Source organism: Ornithorhynchus anatinus, chromosome 17, assembly GCF_004115215.2.
Source record: "Ornithorhynchus anatinus isolate Pmale09 chromosome 17, mOrnAna1.pri.v4, whole genome shotgun sequence".
Taxonomy (NCBI): Eukaryota; Metazoa; Chordata; class Mammalia; order Monotremata; family Ornithorhynchidae; genus Ornithorhynchus; species Ornithorhynchus anatinus.
Genome location: NC_041744.1, coordinates 36,178,377 through 36,198,062, shown reverse-complemented (window position 1 = coordinate 36,198,062; position 19,686 = coordinate 36,178,377). Strand labels below are relative to the sequence as shown.

At 49.0% G+C, this 19,686-nt stretch overlaps 1 protein-coding gene across 4 annotated transcripts in view; it reads left to right on the top strand.

Moving 5' to 3' along the window:
• The window catches only part of CD47 (CD47 molecule), a 44,049-nt gene that overhangs the window by 4,125 nt on the left and 20,238 nt on the right, over positions 1 to 19,686 (top strand). For all 4 annotated transcript variants that reach the window (XM_029082314.2, XM_029082317.2, XM_029082316.2 and 1 more), the window contains 2 exons: positions 10,084 to 10,431; positions 12,209 to 12,298. In XM_029082314.2, coding sequence (XP_028938147.1) covers positions 10,084 to 10,431; positions 12,209 to 12,298 — 438 coding nt within the window. The remainder of the gene's footprint in view (positions 1 to 10,083; positions 10,432 to 12,208; positions 12,299 to 19,686) is intronic.

The window sequence follows — 19,686 nt, the reverse complement described above, 5'->3', positions numbered from 1 at the left end:
AGGTATCTGAGGCACAGAGAAGTTAAGTGACTTGCCCACAGTCAAACAGCTAGCAAGCGGCAGAGCCGGGAGTCGAACCCATGACCTCTGACTCCGAAGCCCAGGCTCTTTCCACCGGGCCACGCTGCTTCCCCGTATAACGTATGCTTCCCCATATAACATATAAGTTCATCTCCCACCCTGGCTTGAAGGGGCAGCTGGGGGAGCCGAGCTGACCAAACCTACCCCTCACCCAAGTCTAGGACTGCAAGGAAGCCAGGGAGTGTTGTTATTGGGGTACTGTACTCTCCCAAGCGCTTAGTACAGTGCTCTGCACATGGCGAGTGCTCAATAAATGCGACCGAGCGAAGGAGTGTCTGGATCCTGCTTTTGGTTCGAGGTGAAGTCGGCCACAGCGCCCTGAGCTTCACCAACAGGACCGGACTGATTTCCCTCAGCTTCCCCACGGTCTTGGGGAAGAGGCAGGATGAAGGAACCCTCCTTCCGGCCCCGTCGGGCGTTCCCTGGCACGGCCCGGCGCTGCCGCCCAGCCAAAGGATGCCCCCGTCCCACCCACTGATGATGTTCACTCACCTGTTTCTAGAACACCATCAACCAGTCGGTGCTCTCGAGGGAGCGCTTGCTCTGCGGGGACCACTGTACTGAGCGTGTGGGAGAGTACAGTATAACAGAGTTGGTAGACCCGGTCCCTTCCCACTGCAAGTTTCAGTTTCTGCTCTCTTTCTCCAGGCAAGTCACAGTCCTCATCTTATTGTTGAGTTGCAGCTTCAGGTGCTGAATTTGCCCCAGAAGAGATGGCTTTTATGGCAATGGTATTTGTTAAGAGCTTACTGGGTGTCTTAGGCACTGTACTAAGCACTGGGGTAGATACAAGCTAAACCGGTTAAATGGTGGCATTTGTTAAGCGCTTACTACGTGCAGAGCACTGCTCTAAGCGCCGGGGGATACAAGGCGATCGGTTTGTCCCACGTGGGGCTCACAGTTTTAATCCCCATTTTACAGCTGAGGTAACTGAGGCACAGAGAAGTGAAGCGACTTGCCCACAGGCACACAGCTGACAAGTGGCAGAGCCGGGACTCGAACCCGTGACCTCTGACTCCTAAGCCCGGGCTCTTTCCGCTGAGCCAGGCTGCTTCCCTGCAAGAGCCCCTGTCCCACATGGGGCTCACAGTATTAATCCCCATTTTACAGATGAGGGAACCGAGGTCCAGGGAAGTGAGGTGACTGGCCCAAGTTCACACAGCAGACGAGCGGCAGAGCCGGGATTAGAACCCAGGTCCTTCGGACTCCCGGGCCCCCCGCTCTATCCAATAGGCCACACCGCTTCTCTCTCCGTACCCTTCATATTGAGGAGAATTGATTTCAGAGAAGTTATTCTCCCTCTTTTATAGATTTCCATTGCTGTTTTGTACAGACTTCTTAGGTTTTGTCCGTGTCTCTGTGTTCCGGGCTCTTCAGAAGTGCTATGCCCAGGCACTTTTTCTGTAAGATGAAAAAAGAGACGCTGTCTTTTGAAAGTTAATAGAAAAGCCCGAAAATGATCCAACCTACTAGATGCTGATAGATGAAAGGCTTATGAAATCGAGAAAGAAGGGAACGTATCAGCCACAGTTAATAGATTCTTTATTCCGGTTTACCTCTTAATAATAATAATAATAATAATAATGTTGGTATTTGTTAAGCGCTTACTATGTGCCGAGCACTGTTCTAAGCGCTGGGGTAGACATAGGGGAATCAGGTTGTCCCACGTGGGGCTCACAGTCTTAATCCCCATTTTACAGATGAGGGAACTGAGGCACAGAGAAGTTAAGTGACTTGCCCACAGTCACACAGCCGACAAGTGGCAGAGCTGGGATTCGAACTCATGAGCCCTGACTCCAAAGTCCGTGCTCTTTCCACTGAGCCACGCTGCTTCTCCTAGCATAAGTTACGTGGCTCTGCAAGATAAAGGAACAGAGGACCTGGATTCTAATCCTGGCTCTGCTGGCTGGCTGTCCGCTGGGTGACCTTGGGCAAGTCACTTCACCTCTCTGCGCCCCAGTTACCTCATCTGTAAAATGGGGATTAAGACTGCGAGCCCCGTTTGGGACAGGGGCTGTGTCCAACCCGATTATCCTGTATCTATCCCTGGGCTTAGTGCAGTGCCTGGCACACAGTAAGCACTTAACAGATATCATAAAAAATATCCCAAACAATCGAGGAAGATGAGGAAAGCAGAGTAATGAAAAGGCAGGAAGATAGATCCAGTGGACAGGCTAGAAGAGAAAGGAAGTTAAGGAGTCATCTCTTTACGCTGGCCACTAAGATGCCTGTCACCTCCCAGGTTCTTCTCCTCATCCTTGACCTATCCAGCGCTTAGAACAGTGCTTGGCACATAGCGCTTAACAAATACCATCATCATCAGCGTCATCCTGACCTGGCCTAGAAGCAGCGTAGCCTAATGGAAAGCCTGTGGGCCTGGAAGTCAGAGGAGCCGGGTTCTAATCCTGGCTCCTCCACTCGACTGCCGCACGACCTCGGTTGAGTCGTTTCGCTTCTCTGGGCCTCAGTTACCTCACCTGTAAAATGAGGATGAAGACCGTGAGCCCCAGGTGGGACAGAGACTGTGTCCAACCCGATTAGCTTGTATCTACCCCGGCGCTTAGTAGAGTGCCTGGCCCCTAGTCAGAGCTTAGCAGACACCACAGTCGAGATGACGGGGGCAGAGCAAGGAAAGGAGAGGAAGATAGATGCCATAGCTAGAAGGATAAAAGGAGACAGACTAGAAGGGAAAGAGAGTGGGGGAGGCTCATCTGCTCCCATCCTGACTCTAAGATGTCTGCCACCTCCCAACCAGGCTCTTCCCCTCATCCCCCCGTCCCATTCTGACCTGGCCTTTCTTGGCTCATCCACCTAAGCGGGGAGTTTCCTCCCTCCCCTCTCTCCCCGGACCTTCCCCAGCCGAGCCGGTCTAGATGAGCATATTTGGGTACGAAGAACAAGGTGCCACCGGTCAGATGTTCTCCTTGCGTCTGAGTGTGCCTCATGTGATGGAGAATGACTGATTCCCTGCCGTCATGAGCTTGCTCCCCTGTTTCTCGCTTCCCCTTGGCAATGGCTAGTCACAGTGCCTAGCACTGATTCCATTTCCGCCCCCCTCCCCTCGCCGCACGATCTTCTCAAAGCTTCTGTCTTAAGGGAGTCTCCTGGCTTCTGACTAATTGCCCCAGGCCAGGCTGGCGTGCTGTCACGAGAGGATTTGCCCCGTCCCCTGCCCTGCCCTGTCACGAGAGGATTTGCTCCATTGAGCCGCTAAAACGTTTCTTCGGCCCATTTACGGTTTTCCTCATTTCACTTCGTCTTGGGAATGCCTTCCTCCTGCCCCAATTAATCTGGCAGACCGATCAGTGCTCCCCATGTTCAAAGCCCCCCCCACCCCGCCCCCGAAAATCCCCCTTCCAGAAACCCTCCTCGATTAACTCCCCAGCGACCCATCTGCCGCCTCGAGCGCTTTTCTTTCTATTTCCCCCATCCCTCCTGACTTTTGTAAACAGGTTTTTGCCAATTGTATAGTCGCTGATTTATCGTAACACTTTGAGGACAGGGATTGTGTCTGCCTATTCTGTTATCTCTCCCACATGCCTGGTACAGTGCTCTCCACATAGTGAGCGCTCAGTGAATGCCACAGATTTGATCTTTCCGGTTACCCCTTTTGTGAGTGTTTTTATGCCCGCCTAGTCCGTGACCGTGTAAGCCTCTTGTGTGTAGGGGATATGTCTTGTGCTTCTATTGTATTTAGTGCTTAGTGAAGTACATCACTCCCAGTGGGTGTCAATAATCCGTAAATATACCATTAATCCTACGAGTAATTTGGTTATCTTTTTTATGGTATTTTTTATGGTATTTGTTACTGTGTACCAGCCACTGTACTACGAGCTGGAGTAGACGACAAGCTAATCGGGTTGGACCCGGTCCCTGGCCCACATGGGGCTCCCAGTCTTAGACCCCATTTTACAGGTGAGGTACCCGAGGCCCAGAGAAGTGAAGCGACTCACCCAAGGACACGCAGCAGACAAGTGGCAGAGCCGGGATTGGAACCCAGGTCCTTCTGACTCCCAGGCCCGTGCTCTATCCACTAGGCCACAGTGCAGTTCATTATCGTCCGTGCGCCTTCGTGAGATTGGCTTCCAGATCATCTGTAGACTGTAAGCTGGTCTCTAGATTGTAAGCTTGTTGTGGATAGGGAACGTGTCTGCTAATTCTGTTGTATCGTGCTCTACTAAATGCTTAATACAGTGCTCTGCTCATAGTAAGTGCTCAATCTATGCCATTGATCGCTATCCCTCAGTGGGAAGGAGCCCTCGAGATCTTTAGCAGCTATCCTGAACGTATGTAGTGAAAACCGCGCCGATTGTGTGGGGGAAGTTTCTCCCCGGCCGACGTTTTCCCCGGATCTCAAGAGTAGACGGGGGCTAACTGCTCAGTCGAGCATTTATTGAGTGCTTACTTAGTGCAGGAGCACTGTACTAAGCGCCTGGGAGTGTGCTGCCGGGCAGAGTTGGTAGACACGTTCCCTGTTCACCTTGAGTTTACAGTCTAGACGGGGAGACGGATGACATAAATAAATTATGGAGATGTGCATAAGGGTTGTGGGGCTGAGGGTAGGGTGAATAAGGAGAACGAGTCAGAGTGATGCAGAAGGGAGCGGTAGAAGAGGAAATGTTATATTCCTGGCTTCCACCCTCTTATTATTCCTTCTATCTGAAAGGGATTTGTCTGTTTCCCCTTCTAGTTCCTAGGAGGACATCCCTTGTGTCTTCTAATGCTTTTGTACCTGTCCAAGGTCTTGGACACTCTCAGGGTGGCATCTGAAGAGTTTCCAGGCCTCTACCAGTCTCGACTATGGGAGGGAGAGTCGAGCAGAGGCCTACCCACTCCATTCCTAGCTTGGGCAGTGGCTAGCGCGTGGAAGCAATCTGCTACGAGTCAAGACTCACCCGTGCCGGGCGGCAGCGGCACGGGAGGGAGTCGAGGGTGGAGACTGGGGTTTACTGTGCGGAAGGAGGCCGTGGCAAACCGCTTTCGTATTTTTACCGAGAACAGTCTGTGGATCCACTACCAGAAGGATTGCAGACGGAGGTGGGGCGTTCCGGGAGAGATGTGTCCGTGGCGTCGCTATGGGTCGGACGTGACTAGACAGCAGCGAACAAGGTCTTGGGGAGCCGGGAACGGGAGATTTTGTTATCCTGTAGCCTCCCCATCCCCTGAGCTCCCCTGCACCCCAAGTAGGTGTTCAATAAAGGCCATTACTACCACCAATGAGCTCCCAGAAAATGCTATCTGATGAAGTGGGCAGAGCCGCACACCCCCTCTCGCAGAAAGCACTAAGTGGGACAGTGGTCACGATCATTTCCCCTCGTCAGTACTGAAGAGACGTTTCAGGATCCACACAAAGACCTCTGTGCTGCACCTCTGATCCTCACGGGTTCAGCGCTTAGTACGGTGCCTGGCACATAGTAAGTGCTTAACAAACACCATCGCTATTATATGACCTGCATCTGGCAGCTACTGAGCACCTTTCCCCACCCTGACAAATTCACCAAGACCCTATTCCATCATAGGTCGGAGTTGGGAGTGTCTTGAAATTCAGTCCATTTCAACCTGCGCTAAGGAGTTTTCACTTGATTCTGTTGGCGAATTGTACATTCCAAGCGCTTAGTACAGTGCTCTGCGCATAGGAAGCGCTCAATAAATACGATCGAATGAATGAATGGTTCAACGAGGAGCCTGGAAGCTGACTTGAGAACGTATTTCTGGACCTCCAGGAAAGCCTTCCTTTCAGCAGATAGCGATCCTCTGAAAAGGTTGAGAAACTTGTTAATCCCATTATCAGCCCGTGGAGAGGCCAAAGCAACCTCTTCGTTGTTTCGGCATTGATGCATCGGATGGTTTGACTTTTGAAAAGGTCACAGTTGGGCGATTCCTCCGCATGAGATGCAGTTAACTCGTTGAATTAAATCGTCCCCCACCCGATTCAACGAACTCCACGGATGAGTTTAGGGAGTCTTTTTTAATACGTTGCAGATCGGACACAAAGGGGGTGGAGTTTTCTCTGACATCTCCTCACTGTTGACAGCTTAATCTCAGCCCGGATGGGGAGGAATTTACCTTTTTTTTTTTTTAAATGTGTATCAAGAAGTGTTCTAAGCACTGGGGTAGATACAAATCAGTCAGTTTGAACACAGTCCCTATCTCTCTTGGGGTTCGCAGCTTAAGTTGGAGGGAGAACAGGTGTTGAATCTCCATTTAACAACTCAGGAAATCGAGACACGGAGAAGCTAAGTGACTTGCCCAAGGTCACCCGGCAGACCAATGGCAGAGCCGGGATGAGAACTCAGGTCCTCTGACTCTTTCCCAAAGGCCACATCGCTTTAGTCATTCATTCATTCATTCAATAGTATTTATTGAGCGCTTACTATGTGCAGAGCACTGTACTAAGCGCTTGGAATATACAATTCGGCAACAGATAGAGACAATCCCTGCCCAATGACGGGCTCACAGTCTAACCTGGGGGAGACAGATGGCAGAGCAAAACAGAACGAAACAAAAACAAGACAACAGTATCACGATAAATAGAATCAAGGGGATGTACACCTCATTAACAAAATAGATAGGGTAATAAAAAATATATACAGATGAGCACAGTGCTGAGGGGAGGGGAAAAGGGAGAGGGAGGAGCAGAGGGAAAGAGGGCTTAGCTGAGGGGAGGTGAAGGAGGACGGGGGAGGAGCAGAGGGTGGAGGGGGATCAGTGGGAGCTGAGAGAAAAGGGGGTAGCTCAGTCTGGGAAGGCCTCTTGGAGGAGGTGAGCTCTCAGTAGGGCGGCATTCCCAGGACAGCCGTAGGACGTGGGCCAGAGGTCGACGGCGGGATAGGCGTGAACGGGGGACGGTGAGGAGGTGAGCGGCAGAGGAGCGGAGCGTGCGGGGTGGGCATTGGAAAGAGAGAAGGGAGGTGAGGTAGGAGGGGGCAAGGAGATGGAGAGCTTTGAAGCCAAGAGTGAGGAGTTTTTAATTCGTGCGGAGGTCGATAGGCAACCACTGGAGGTTTTTAAGGAGGGGAGTGACGGGCCCAGAGCGTTTCTGCTGCCTCTGCTGGCAGTCTTAATCCCCATTTTACAAACGAGGTAACTGAGGCACAGAAAAGTGCACCGATTTGCCCATGGTCACACAGCAGACAGTGGTAGAGCCGGGCCTTCAACTAAGTGGAGAAATGGGGGTCGGGGTCTTATTACCCCAAAGAAGCGGTTCATAAATATGTGTGGAATAAAGTTTGGATGGAACTGATGTTATTTTGAATTCCTGAGCAGAGGCACTTGTTTTGAGCAGGATCTGTGTGCAGAACTTCAGTCTGGAATGACGCGGGTGAGACGTGAGTTTTGCAGTGCATTCCGACCGGGTGGAAAGCTGTCTCCACTGCAGAAAGCTAGTGGAAAAAAAAAATAAAGCAGTCTCTCTGCGTTAGAAAACCGGGAAAAGTTGAAGGAACATGCCAGGAGCTGTTTGTTGTATCCTTTGATGGCGATTCCAGAAAAGTCCAGCTCTTTACTTTGCACTTAGATGCGATCCCTTTATCCCCCCCTCCCGCGGCCCCACTGCATTAACGTTCATATCCATAATTTATTTATTTAGGGTAATGTGGGCTCGTTGAGGGCAGGGAATGTGTCTATCAAGTCTGTTGTGTCGTACTCGCTCAAGTGCTTAGTGTAATACTCTGCACAGAACGCTCGATAAATACTATTGACCGAATACTCCGGCTATAATCTGGGATCACGACCTAAGGATGCTTTAGAGAAACACGGTGGCCCAGTGGATAAAGCCCGGGCCTGGGATTCACAAGGACCTGGCTTCTAATCCCGGCTCCGCCACTTGTCCGCAGTGTGACCTTGGGTATGTCCCTTCACTTCTCTGTGCCTCTGTTGCCTCATCTGTCAGATGGGGATTGAGACCGCGAGCCCTCTGTGGGACAGGGACTGCCTCTAACTCAACTGCTTTGCATCTACCCCAGTGCTTAGTACGGTACCTAGCACATAATAAGCACTTAACAAATGCCACATTATTATTTTTTATTATTATTATGCCTATGTGGTCTGCTCAGCTTTGGTTTTTTTATGGAACTGACTGTCCACTCATCAGAGCGGGTTGAGTGAGTGCCACATAACCAACTCCTTAGATGGAGATTCAATCAGTGAAATGTTCGGCCCTCTACCTTGTCGATACAGATCGGTTTGTTCTGACCAAGATCAAGGATTCCTCCGTGACAACGTGAATCAGGAAATCTGTTCCTTGGCCTTTTTTTTTTTTTTCCCCATGGTATTTGTTAAACCCTTATTTTGTGTCAGGTATTATATTAAGTGCTGGGGTTCATACACGCAAACCAGGCTGGACACAGTCCGTGTCCCTCATGGGGCTCACGGTCTTAATCCCCATTTTCCAGATGAGGGAACCGAGGCCCGGAGAAGTGAAATGGCTTGACCGAGGTCACACAGCAGACAAGTGGCGGAGCCGGGATTAGAACCCAGCTCCTTCCGGCTCCCAGGTCCGTGCTCTATCCACTAGGCCACACTGCTTCTCCATTTTGCCTTCCTGAAAATGGGGGCTGGGAAAGGCCATTCAAACCAACTGCACGGTGACCCCTTGCCATAGAAGATATCTTCTGTCGCCTGCATTTAGCAGATGCTAAACATAGGATCTGTTTTTCTTATTAGCATTCAGTGACTTTCCACCCAAGTAGAGAGATATGATTCACCATTGCTATTCTGCATGCTAAACTACGATCGACTACTTTCCTGAAAATGCACACATATGGATAGAGAGGCACTTCCTGTCAGTTTAGCAAGTTCTATTTAGAAAAAAAGTATATGGAGACAGAGAGTGAACACAATACTTACTGTTCCTGTTTGGAATTCGCTCAGTGCAGGGAACCAGATCTCTAGAAGTATCTGTATGCCACACACGTTGCTCTGTGGCTTGGAAAGTCAGATAGGGCACCTGGAGTGTAGCAACACAGTAGTTGATCTTTCCCAAGATGCCCGGTGATTCACGCCTCGTGTTCCCGGAGTAGAATATGGAAAAATTAAGAGTCGTCTCCCCAGAAGCTATAGCGGTGGAGGAGAAATGAGTGTACTGGTGATTTTGAGGCTATTTTATGGAGTTGAAGGAACTGGCCTTTGTGTGCGGGTGGGACTCTGGTCCTGAATTGGCCTTTTCAACCACACGAGCAGCCGGAGGCGTCACTGACATTTTCTTCCAGCGTCGAGGCCGGTTATAATGGTGCTATTTATTAAGCGCTTACTACGTGCCAAACGTTGCCGGAGCAGATACGGGATAATGAGGGGAGACCTAGTCTTTGTCTCACACTAGCCTCGCCGTCCAAGCGGGAGGAAGAACGGCTATTTTATCCCCATTTTACAGAGGAGGAGACGGCCCAGAAAAATTAGGTGACTTGTCCCAGGTCGCACAGGAGGACTAGAACCCAGGTCTCAGGTCTCGGAGGACCTGGGTTCTATTGCCGGCTCCCCCGCGTGTCGGCTGTGTGACCTTGGGCAAGTCACTTCACTTCTCCAGGCTTCAGTCACCTCATTGGTAAAATAGGGGTGAGGATTCGGAGCCCCATGTCAGTCAGTCGCATTTACTGTGCGCTTACTGTGTGCAGAGAGCCCTGTATTAAGCACTTGGGAGAGTACAAAATGCCAACAAACGGACACATTCCCTGCCCACAACAAGCTTACAGTCTAGAGTGGGACGAGGACTTTGTCCAACCTGACGAGTTTCCATCTATCCCAGCACTTACTACAGTGCCTGGCACATAGTAAACACTTAATACCATTAAAAAAAAAAGTTCTCCAGACTCCCAGGCCTGTGTTCTTTCCAAGATGTCACACTGCTTGCCCATTATGTATGCCGATGTATCTGCTCATTGCTTGGCCATATGTTAAAGAAAACAGCCATTTTTTTCACATTCCTAAGGATGGTTACAGGCACAATTCTGGAAATTAAACAAATGTGCTTTTTATAATTTTTTTCTTGTTTTTTTGCCCTTCCAGGTTCAGCCCAGCTACTCTTCGACTCCCCGCGGTTGGTGGAAAAAAATGCCTGCAACCACAGCGTCCTCCTGCCCTGCTCCGTCACCAACATAGAGCTGAACAACATCAGAGCTATGTTCGTCCGCTGGAAATACAAAGGGAGGGACATTTACACCTTCGACGGGTTCCAAGACAAAGTCACCATCTCCAATGACTTCCAGAGCGCGTCCATATTCGTGCCAGATATCCTCAGTGGCAATTCCTCCCTGAGGCTGTCCGACGACGACGCCGTCCTCGGAAATTACACTTGCGAAGTCACGGAAGCCAACAGGGAAGGGGAAATTATCGTGGAGCTGCGATACCACGTGGGTGAGTCGTCGGGGAAGGCTCATGCAAGCTCCCCTGGCTTACCTCAGTGGGAGCACAAGGAAGGTGGAAATCAAAGCGGGATCTCGAGTTGGAATAGCGCCGAATCTCTGACAGATCTGGAGGGTCCATTATGATAATGATGATGGACTTGTGAAGCGCTTATTGCGTGCCAGGGACTCTACTAAGCGCTGGGGGAGGTGCAAGCTAATCAGGTTGGACACAGTCCATGTCCCAGGTGGGACACCCAGTCTTAATCCCCATTTTACAGACGAGGGAACTGAGGCACGGAGAAGTTTAGCGACCTGCCCAAGGTCACACAGGAGACAAGTGGAGGAGCCGGGATTAGAAACCACGTCTTTCAGACTCCAGGCCCGTGGCCTCTGTCCACTAGTCCACTCCTGTGTATCAGTGAATTATTTTTTTATCTGTGTGTCACAGAAGAATGAAGTAGCAAGAATTGTCTCTTTCGAAAGAGGAAAATATGAAAGAATGTAGAGAAGCAGGGTGGTCTAGCACGGGCCTGGAAGTTAGAAGGACCTGGGTTCTAGTCCTTCAAAATCCCGGCTCTGCCACTCGTCTGCTGAGTAACCTGGGTCAAGTCACTTCACTTCTCTGTGCCTCAGTTCCCTCATCTATAATATGGGGATTCAGACTGTGAGCCCCATGTGGGACAGGGGCTTTGTCCAATGAGATTGGCTTGTATCTACCCTAGTGCTTAGTACAGTGCTTGGTACATAGTCAGCGCCTAATACCATAAATAAAGAATGTAGCAAGATTTGAAAAAAATTACAGCCCGCCCTTTTTAGTATTAAGGCTAAGCCTGGAATGCCATGCATACCTTTTCAAATGGTGGGCAGAAATGGGAGCGGAGACCCAGCCTTCATTCCTGAGTCAGACATGCCTGGGTTCCAGCCCGAGAAAATCCTTCTCACTCGGCCCCCCCAAATCCCGAAGGATGGCATTTCCAGGCAGGAAAGATGGGCAGGGCAGGGTTCTGAACCTTCAGGACCGAGCACCTGGGCAAAGAATTGATCACGATGCTAATCTGGGTGCTAATTCCAGTTCCTCCACTTACCTTGCACTGGGATCCGCGACCTCTGGACTTTTGGTATTCGTAAGTCGGTTCCCTCATCTGCAAAATGGGGACTAAGACTGTGCGGGACATGGACTGTATCCAACCCGATTACCTTGTATCTAGCCCAGTGTTTAGAACAGTGTCTGCTTTATTAAGTGGGCCCTTCATTCCCCTTGAAATAGATATTAGCATTATACCAAAACTGAAGTGCCTATTTTGTACTTTGCCAAGACGGCCCCTACATGTGGTCGCTTAAACGAAAGGTGTCCAGTGGAGAAAAGTGAGCAGGGTGGATCGTTGGCAGAATGTGGTAGGACACCTCTAAAGTACTAAAAGCTTTGGAGTGAATATATTAGTGAATAAGAAAGCTCTGGGAGAGTTTTCATTAAGTGTATTTTACTTAAAGATTATAGGAGCGTGGACGGAACCATAGAAAATATGTAAGCCTTCAGGCTATCTTTGGATTTTCTAACTGGGAACGAACGGGAAGTTCAAGCAGAGCATGCTTTTGTGCCTGAAGATTTAGATTGCACACCTGTTCGTTGGAAGGGCTGTCTACAAATCATACATGTTCTTGTCAGAGGGCTATGTCTTTTTTTTTTCCATGTTTACAGTGAACGGTGGGAGTAGAAAATGTACCGTCGGTACAAAAAGCAATTACGAGAAGGTCTGTAAAACTTGTTTCTTTCTCCCCCTTTAAAGTTTCGTGGTTTAATCCGAAAGAAAACATTCTCATCGTTATTTTCCCGATCTTGGCTATCCTCCTTTCCTGGGGTCAGTTTGGTATCGTGAGTAAGTATAAAGCACCTTTACTTCTATTTGGTGGTGGTGGAATATTTGGAGGGCACTGCTGAATGTGGAGGCAAGTTTAGTGAAATGTAAAAGTAAAAAAAAAAAAGAGAAAAGCAGACATAACACCAGAGTGGTCAGTCTTGAGGAGGGGCTAGTCAGTTGTTAATTGGCCATAAAATGCTGACATTTGACCAGCTGCCTTTTGGCCGGTGTACTACATCTCAAAGTTCCGCGTTGGCGACGTTTCAGTACAGAAGCACTCTGGTGTTCCCGATCTTCTGCTGCCTTTCAGTCTTGGCCGCGGTGCACGGATATATCCTTTGCAAAATGAATCAAGTTTTCTGATACCGTGACAGTTCGGTGACTCGGTCTGAATTAAGGAGCGAAGCGCCGAAGCAAAACCCATTATCTTGCCCCCTCCTACCTCACCTCGCTACTGTCCTACTACGACCCAGCCAGCACGCTTCTCTCCTCTAATCCTAACCTTCTCACTGTACCGCGATCTCATCTGTGTCGCTGCAGACCTCCCACCCACATCCTGCCTCTGGTCTGACACACCCTTCCTCCTCATATCCGACAGACCGTTACCCTCCCCTTCTTCAAAGCGTTATTGAAGGCCATCTCCTCCAAGAGGCCTTTCCTGACTAAGTCCTCCTTTCCTCTTCTCCCGCTCCCCTGATTTGCTCCCTAAATTCATCCCCCCTCCTAGCCCCACAGCACATATGTACAGGAATGTACATTCCTGTAATGTAATGTATGGATTACTGTAAGCCCGTTGTGGGCGGGGAATGTGTCTGTTTATTATATTGTACGCTCCCAAGCGCTTAGTACAGTGCTCTGCGCTCAATAATTACGACTGACCGACTGACTGACCGTCGTCATAGCTTGTCATCTCTTTCATCCCGTTGCTGCTGTTTAAATTGACCAAGAGCCTCACTGCCTATGGCAATCCTCTGGATAAATGCCTCATTGATTAAAACTTTGCAGGGTAGAGTCCTGCTTGGGGAGTAGAGCATAATCTACCCAAGTTGGAGAAGAAGAGCTCACCGAGAGTCCATCTGTGACTTGCCGAACTCTGGGAATAATTGATGGGGAAGGGATTACCTTCATATTGATGGGAAGAGGGGAGGGAGTTGCCTTTTCTACGGAAACCATCCAAGACAGCCTCATATAGGCGACAGACAGCCAATTTACCACATCGGTACGTTCGATCAACGTCTACCTCCCCCTCTAGACTCCTCCTCTCTTCTCGTTACGGGCAGGGAACGTGTCTGCTAATTCTGTCCCGTGGTTCTATGGAGAAGCAGCGTGCCTCAGTGGAAGGAGCCTGGGCTTCGGAGTCAGAGGTCATGAGTTCGACTCCCGTCTCTGCCACTTGTCAGCTGCGAGACTGTGGGCGAGTCACTTAAGTTCTCTATGCCTCAGTTCCCTCACCTGTAAAATGGGGATTAAAACTGTTTGAGCCCCACGTGGGACAACCTGATTACCCCGTATCTCCCCCAGCGCTCAGAACAATGCTCGGCACCTAGTAGGTGCTTAACGAATACCAACGTTATTATTACTCTCCCAAGCTCTTAGCTCAATACATAACATTGACTGACTGGTCAGAATGATGCCTCTTTTTAATTTTACTATTTGTTAACCACTCACTGTGTACCAGGCACTGTACTAAATGCTAGGATTGGTAAAAGTTAGGTTGATTACAGTCCCGCATGAGGTTCTCTGTCTTAATCCTCATTTTCCGATGAGGCAACTGAGGCACAGAGAAGTGAAGTGACTTATCCGGGGTCACACGGCAGACAAGTGGCAGAGTCGGGATTTGAACCCAGGTCCCTCTTGACTCCCGTTCTGTGCTCTGTCCATTAGGTGACACTGCTTCTCACGCAAGGAGCTGGACAAGCCTGTTCTTTGAACAGGACTGCTGCCAATCGAAGAGCCGTGATCTGGAATGTAATAATAATAATAATGATAATGATGGTATTTGTTAAGTGCTTACTGTGTGCCAAGTACTGTTCTAAGCACTGTACTAGGTAAAAGGTTATATGGTTGTTCCACGTGGGGCTCACAGTCTTAGTCCCTGTTTCCCAGATGAGGTGACTGAGGCACAGAGAGTAACTGTGCCCCAAATCACACAGCTGACAAGTGGCAGAGGCGGGATTTGAACCCACAACCTCTGACTCCCAAGCCTGTGCTCGTTCCACTAAGCCACGCTGCGTCAAATACCTGAGGGCGTCGGTTGGGTGGTCGAAAGAGGCACTGAGGGGGCATAGATAAAACAGACAGGCCACTTCCTCCCCTATTCCCATTGAGTTGAGTGGGAGGACAAAGCCCCCTTAGGAGAGAGTGACTGAGGAAACTCTGTCTTCTAGAGAGAACCAGGTTTCAGTGAAGGCAAGGAAGAGAAGCGATGGGATCGGGAATAGGTTGAGAGAGAAAGGGAGTTTGACCGTAACCGAGTTGGGCTTCAGTAAACCACGTTTAGCTGGGACCGTCCAGTGTGGTGCAGAAGCGGGAACAGTACAAGTCCCCTATCTGTAATTTATTTCCCTTAACAGTAAATTATTTTCCCCAGCTACAATTTTTTTTTAAATGTTGGCCCTCTCCTTCCTGTAGATTGTAAACGTCGGTGGGCAGGGATCGGGTTTATCTCCTCTGTTGTACTGTAATTTTCCAAGCGCTTAGGAAAGTGCTCTGCACCTAGTAGGTGTTCAGTAAATATCATCCGTTGATTGATTGATTGATTGATTGTTGCCTTCAGAATGCGGGTCAGCACTGCTACCTATAATACATTAGACAATAATAATTCTGACATCTTTTCCCCAAATCAACAACCCTGGCGAACCCAGTGTCTGGAATGACTGGTGATATTGGCAGATTTGGCTGATCTGGGCAGATTTATCTAAGAACACAAAAAGCTGTCAGCAGGAAACCAGGTTACTAGTCAGTCAGTCCTATTTATTGAGCGCTTACTGTGTACAGAGCCCTGTACTAAGTGATTGGGGGAGTATAATATAACAATAAGCAGACACAATCCCTGACCACAGCGATCTTACAGTTTAGAGGGGGAGACAGACATTAATCAAAATAAATAAATTACAGATATGTGCCTAAGTACCGTGAGGCTGGGAGAGGGGATGAATGAAGGGAACAAGTCCCTATGATGCAGAAGGGAGTGGGAGAAAAGGAAAGGAGGGCTCAGTTAGGGAAGGCCTCTTGGAGAAGATGTGCCTTCAATAAAGCTTCCGCGGGTCAGTGAACACGAAGGGGAGATCTCACCGAATCGTCCTCCTGGAGCTCTTCCCAGATCCGTCTAGCTGCAATCACGTCGACGGATCCCACTGCCAGAACTCGAAGCCACATCGACTTTCTGGCTGGCTCTTTTCAGCAATTGCATCCGGGAGCCTACCGGCCAAAATCCGTGCCAGTCCTCTGCCGGCGGGGACGAGAAAAGCCAAGGGAGAAACGTAAAGATGTAGTGATTTAAATTTGAAAAATTCAAATAACAAGTAATGAAGTGAAGCCGAGTCTCTTCTGGTGGCACAGTGAACCCATTTCTGTTCTTCCAGACTCCAGAATGGTGGGTGGCACCTCCTGGGCTCCTCAGGGATTTGGCCCCTCAAGCCGGAGCCTGGCTCTCCCCGCTTCTTTTCCTTTCCTCTCCCATCAGCCAATCAATCAGTCGTATTTATTGAGCACTTACTGGGTGCAGGGCACTGTACTAAGCGCTTGGGAGAGAACAATGCGACAGAGTTGGTAGACACGTTCCCTGCCCACAACAAACTGATAATCTAGAAGGGGAGACAGACATTCATACAGATAAATTAGAGATGTGGACGTAAGTGCTGTGGGGCTGAGGGTGGGGTGAATAAAGGGGCCGGATCCAAATGCAAGGCTGACACAAAAAAGAGTGGGAGAAGAGGAAATGAGGGCTTAGTTGGGGAAGGCCTCTTGGAGGAGATGTGATTTTAATAAGGCTTTGAAGATGGGGAGAGAGAACGTCTGTTGCTTACCAAGATGGAGGGCATTTCAGGCCAGACGCAGGATGTGGGTGAGTGGTAAGCCGCGAGGTAGATGAGGTCGAGGTACGGTGAGGAGGTTTGCGTCAGAGGAACAAAGTGTGCGGGCTGGGTTGTGGTAGGAGAAAAGCAAGGTAAGATAGGAGGGAGCGAGGTAATCTAGTGCTTTAATGCCAAAGGTAAGGAGTTTCTGTTTGATACAGAGGCAGATGGGCAATGACTCAACTTTCTTAGGGTGTGGGAAGTCACGGGCTGAACATTTCTGAAGAAAAATGACCCGGGCACGAGAGTGAAATATGGCCTGGAGGGGGGGAGAGACGGGAGGCAGGGAGGTCGAGGAAGGAAGCTGATGCAGTGATCCAGGCGGGCTAGGATGAGTGACTCTATTAACATGGTAACAGGTCAGACGGAGAGGATGGGCGGATTTTGGCGACGTTGTGAAGGTTGAACCGACAGGATTTGGCGACGGATCGGATAAGTGGGTTGAATGAGAGGGGTCAAGTTCCATCCCTGCCACCCCGTGTTTTTTAAGCATTAGCTAGGCGGTCCCCCCTTGTGTACATTACTGCAGCCTGTCTTCTTCTCTGATGGTGCCTTCTTTCATCAGTCTCATGGCGTAGTGTTCTAATCCGGGCTCCGCTACTTCTCAGCTGGGTGACCTTGGGCAAGTCACTTGTCTTCTCCTGGCCTCAGGTACCTCATCTATAAAATGGGGATTAAGACCGTGAGCCCTCTGTGGGACAAGGTCTGTGTCCAACCTGATTAGCTTGTATCTATCCCAGAGCTTAGTATGGTGTCTGGCACATAGTAAGCGCTTAACAAATACCTTTTTTTAAAAAAAAAAAACTGGTTCCAGGGTCCAGGATACAGGGAGAGAGAGTGAGTGGGGGTCGGGGGAGGGGGTGTGGGATCCAGGCTTCCCTTAAGCTGGATTTTTCTGACCAAATGGCCTCATACCCCTTCCAACTATCATTTGATAGATCCTTTGCCCGACAGAGGTTAACAAGTAATAGGCGATCCTCTGCTAAAAGCCCATAGGAAGGAAAGAAAGGACTCTCTAGTTCTAGACCTAATCCACTAGGCCTAAAATCACAGCAAAATGAGCAGAACGAGGTCAGCGTGGCTTAGAGAGCGCCAAGAAAGGAAGTCCCGAGGGGTCAAGATGACAGACGCCAATTTGGTGGGGGGTCCAGGTCGGGGGAGGAGGGAAACTGAACCGAGGCAGAAAAGAGAGAGAAAACATGCCAAGGTTGCTTAGAGAGACGAGAAAGTAAAGAGCTTGGCTATACAAATATTTGTGGCTTTCAGTTAAAGTGTGTGTTTGCCAGGTTTATTCAGATAACTGATGTTAGGATCAGTGATTGCACAAGAATAACCGGATTTGATTTTCAGTCCAAGGGGTAGGGACAAGGAGAGTCTGTGGTTTGCAAACAGATGCCCAGGTTCCTCTGCATTTCCCAGATCTATTGGAGAGGAGACAGGCCTGAGAAACAGTATACACCTCTCCCCCCATTCCTTCCCACCTTCAGCGTATACACACACACACATAGACACCCTCAGTCACTCAGATCTCTGGGTTCCAAAGGTGTGAGCTTACCTATAATTTGGAATTTTGGAAAATTAAGATATCTGGTACCGGAGCATGTAAGAGTTCGTGTACCCACCCTTCATATTCAAAGATAATGTTGGCGGTGGTGATTGCTACCAATGTACATTTGCGTACGTGTGTGCTTGCGTACACGAGACTGAAAACACAAGTGCACAAGTGTTCCCTGTGGAACAGATATGTAATGGTCGTCATCATCATCGACAGCATTTATTTGGGGGACTACCAAAGAGTTAGGAGACGTGATTGTTGATTTCAAGAGGCTTTTAGTTTAATGGCTGAGATGGTCAGATAAATTTCAGGTAGAAATAATGGAGCATATAAGATATTAATGTAAGTATAAGATATAGGCATAGATATAGATATAAGCAATGTGGATGGAGCACGGGCCTGGGAGCCAGATGGACCTGGGTTCTAATCCCAGCTCAGTCACTTCTAAGCTGTGTGACCTTGGGCAAGTCATTCCACTTCTCTGTGCCTCAATTACCTCATCTGTAAAATGGGGATTAATATTGTGAGCTCCACGTGGGAAATGGACTCTATCCAACCTGATTATCTTGCATCTATCCCAGCGCTTAGTAGAGTGCCTGGCACAGAGGAAGCACTTAACAAATGCCATTAAAAAAGGTACTTCAGGAGCTACAGACTAAGACGGCAGGAGAGAGAAAGTGGGATGTTGGCGGTTATTGGGGAAGACCTCCGGTAGATGTGAACTCAGTCAATCATTCAGTCGTATTTACTGAGCAGTTACTGTGTGCAGAGTGTTGTACTAGGCGCTTGGGAGAGTACAACGGAACAGAGTTGGTAGCTTCTTAACCATCTTGTTAAGTAGCTGCCTAGAAGGATTTTAGTTAAGAACTTGAACGCAGAGTGGGCCAGTGGAAAGAACTCGGGCCTGGGAGTCAGAGGATCTGGCCTCTAATCCCAGCTCCATCATTGTCTGCTGTGTGTGACCTTGGGCAAATCATTTAACCTCTCTGGGCCTCAGTTTTCTCATCTGGAAAATGGAGATTAAGCGGAAGGGATATATCTGTTCTGCCTCCCCCGTGGACTGTGAGCTCCATGCGGGACAGAGACTGTGTCCCATCTGTGTGGAATAATGTTTGGCATGTAGTAAGTGCTTAACAGATACTATAGCTGTTGTTATTATTACCTTATCGGAAAGGAAAAGCAGTGAGATTCTACAAGAGGAGACTCGTCCCCTTTTTGGGATAATTTTCCTGCAGCACTTCCTTTGTTTTACATCATCTGATTTAAGAACATTAACATTGTGCATAACTTTGCCAGCAATTGATATATATTGAGCGCTTACTGTATGCAGAGCACCTCGCTAAGCTCATGGAATGGTATATATTGAGCACTTACTGTGTGCAGAGAGCCATGCTCAGCTCATGGGAGAGTACCATATGACAATATAACACAGTCCCTGCCAACGACTGCTACGGTGTGTTCTTTGAAATGAGAATGAAGCCTGTGCACAGATTCTTTATCCTTTGTTACAGCCTCACCTTCAATTCATTCATTTAATCATATTTACTGAGCCCTTACTGTGTGTAGAGCACTGTACTAAGCGCTTGAAAAGTACAATTCGATGATGGTAGGTCAGCCAATCGGTCATATTTATTGAGCGCTAACTGTGAGCAGAGAGCTGTACTAAGCACTTGGGAGAGTACATTAGGACAGAGATGGTGGACGTGTTCCTTGCCCACAATGAGCTTACAGTCTAGAGAGGGAGACAGATATTAATATAAATAAATCATGTACAG